Source organism: Nannochloropsis gaditana (assembly GCF_000240725.1).
Source record: "Nannochloropsis gaditana CCMP526 unplaced genomic scaffold scaffold207, whole genome shotgun sequence".
Lineage (NCBI taxonomy): Eukaryota > Eustigmatophyceae > Eustigmatales > Monodopsidaceae > Microchloropsis > Microchloropsis gaditana.
In genome coordinates this window covers 13,405-16,200 of record NW_005803746.1, presented here as the reverse complement: position 1 = coordinate 16,200, position 2,796 = coordinate 13,405, and the positions used below count along the sequence as shown (strand labels likewise).

At 54.1% G+C, this 2,796-nt stretch overlaps 1 protein-coding gene across 1 annotated transcript; it reads right to left on the bottom strand.

The window, feature by feature from the left end:
• Window positions 1–634: 634 nt before the first annotated feature.
• On the bottom strand, window positions 635–1,362 carry NGA_0155400 (uncharacterized protein; the record flags this gene model as incomplete). Its single annotated transcript, XM_005855397.1, has 2 exons — window positions 849–1,362; window positions 635–661 (listed from the first exon to the last, which is right to left on the bottom strand). Coding segments are annotated over exons 1-2 (390 nt in total), but the record flags the coding sequence as incomplete, so codon positions are not given.
• Between the last annotated feature and the right edge of the window lie 1,434 nt (window positions 1,363–2,796).

Genomic DNA, 2,796 nt, shown 5'->3' with positions numbered 1-2,796 from the left:
TCACGAGTAGTTAAATATGTAAAAGAATACCTCTGTCAAACACCATTCACAGGAAAGGATGCACGCGCTGAACCGTTCGCGGTCTTGGGAAGCAACACGGCTGCGTTTGCCCCGGGACTGTCGGTTTGATTTTCAAACATTAAAAACTTAGCGACCTCGTTGAAGCATGTGAATAAGGACGCAGACATGACGCCAACACGGTGACGCCAGCAGACAGCACGTCCTTACTTCTTTCGTTGCCCGCTGCAAGGCAATTGCACGCCAGTTTTCCGGTCAAACGCTATGGTAAAAAATTACGTATACTTGAATGGTATAAATAAATATCGGGAGACGCTTGTCAGTCCTTTTTAGGGCCTTTTCCCTTGACATCGAGCCACCCAGCGAGTGCACATGGGCCAACACCGCTTACGCCCCCCCAGCGCGCAGACATGATTTAGCTTAGGGACAAGTAGCGTTGTATTTTTTAAAATACGCACAATAGTTCAAATCTTTACCTCTATATGCCAAAAGATTCACAAGGGCAGAATTCCTAGCATCAGCTGAGCATTTTTTATTCACGTTCTTCCCTTTTCCTTTACGTGCCTGGCGTGCCAACAGGAAGCGGCTTCGTTTTCAAGAGTAGAAACAAAATCAAGTTGGCCGAAATCGGCGAGTCGGGAGCCTGCGCAGTCAAAGGAGGGAAGGAGGGAAGGAGGGGGAGAAAGAGGAGGGAGGAAGAAAGGGAAAGAGGGAGGGGTAGGGGGGGTGGCGGATGAGAACGTGCCAGCGGGGAGAACAAAATAACGCACGGATAACGTCGTCATCTTGGGGCCCGCCAACCCGAACCCCTTTCTGAACCTCCCCCTCACCGGAGGCCGCAGACTGCACATGATATAGGACCCGTCCCTCTCCTCCACCACTTCCTCCCCCACTCGGCGCGGCTCCGACGGCACGATCCTGAGCCCGGTCAGCATTCCTCCATGCTGCGAGCCTGAGAGCCCTCCCAAGGCCCTGTCCGTCTCCCGCCGTCCTTCCTGCTCCATGGACAGGATGCGGCCCAGGTTGTAGAAGGCCGTCGACTCGAAGAGGGAGGAGGGGAAGGATGGATACGAGTGCCCCGCCCCCTCGAGGTCCTCTTCCTCTTCATGAAGGCCTGGACGACCTAGTTGGTGCGCTTCCTGCGCATGGGCCTCCCCCTCATCCCACTGGATCCGGCGGGGAGAGTAGTGCATGCGGACACTCCGCGCGTTGAAGACTCGGCACGCTGAAAGATGGGACCGGTCAATGCTGTGGCGCTTTTCCGACGCGAGAGAGGGAAGACGACAACCGGTGCTGTGTGGCCGAAGCTAGAGGCCTGAAAGCAGCTTATGGTGTGCCTGTCTGCGCGTTGATCGAGGGGGAAAGAGGGAGTTGAGAAGGAGGATGGCACTTCTTCCACTTTTTCTCTGTGGGTGCCAAGGGAGCAGGCACAGTGTCGAAAATTATGACGGACAAGATTTTGCAAATGCACCAGCATCACCACACATGCAAGCGTGCCAATGTACGCATTATTGCGTGACACTTGCTGTCGAGGTGCCATGAGGCATGGCAGTAGTGCAAAGTTCCAGCCTCCCCCTCCTTCCTCCTCGCTCACTTCTTTCAGTGACGCGTAGTTACCACGCCAGGGGAGACTCAACACCACGCATGCCGCAAGGACGCCAAATCCTAGCTGAAATGCACAGAACATGCATCACTGCCCGCCTCGCGTCCATGGCGTACACGGCAGCCTCGGAAAATGCCAGTCGTGAGGAACCGCACCCTCCGCCCCCGAACACGAAAATGCCCGCTAGATGAGCACCGGGCCCTGTCTATGCCCCAAACAAAAGCAGAGAGCGAGGCTACCACGCGGCGGACATAGTCAGGAAGGGGTCTTACCGGCCGAAAGGTAGCGGGTTGCGTGCGTGCATGTGGGACTGAGACATTGTGGCACGTGTCCAATCCATCTGGCGGGGTTTTTAACCACATAGAATCGAGTGCGGGGCTTTAGGGGGGCAATTGAAGGCGCCACATAGCGGAAAGTTTTATGAAGAGGAATCAGAGCATGGACTGTGGCAAACGATATGGCATAGAACGCTGGATGTATGCTCTCGTACAGATGCCATCGCACATTCATTACACCGCGCGATCAATGTGAAGCATGTGCATTTTCTTCATTTGTAGAGAATGCCTTGACCACGCTAACCCAAAACTCCATTTCGAGCAAACAGATGGAATAAGAAAATTGAAGGACGACACAATCACTGAAACTACGCGCATCGTATACAAAGCAATGTCGTTAGCTTCCTATTCGATTTATACGAGTTCATCTTTTTTTTGTTTCGACGCTCTCCTCGTCATTTTATCAAACGCACCCTCTGCCCTATCCTCTCCAGCACCATGCTCGTGTGCTCTTTGATGAAAAAATGTCCGCCTGGGAACACGTCCACGGCAAAATCTTTCTCGTGTGTCGTCATCTTCACCCATCCCTCCATGATTTCTTTGCTGGCCCGGGCGTCATTTTCCCCCGCGAATGCAACCAGCCGGAAAGGAAGGGCGGGAAGGGGGGTATATACGTAGTTATCGCTAAGAAAGGGAGGAAAAAAGGAGGCGAAGGAGACGAAGGAGGACATGAGATCGGTGGGGGAAAAAAGAGGGTGGAGAAGGAGGGAGGGGAGGGACAAGGAGGAAAGACAAACATGGCGGTGTAGTCGCCTCGAAAGGCGGGGAGGAAGACGTTCATGAGCTCCCGGCTAGCGGCCACCTCGGAGGGGATCTGAGAGGGAGGGAGGCTTGTTCTGA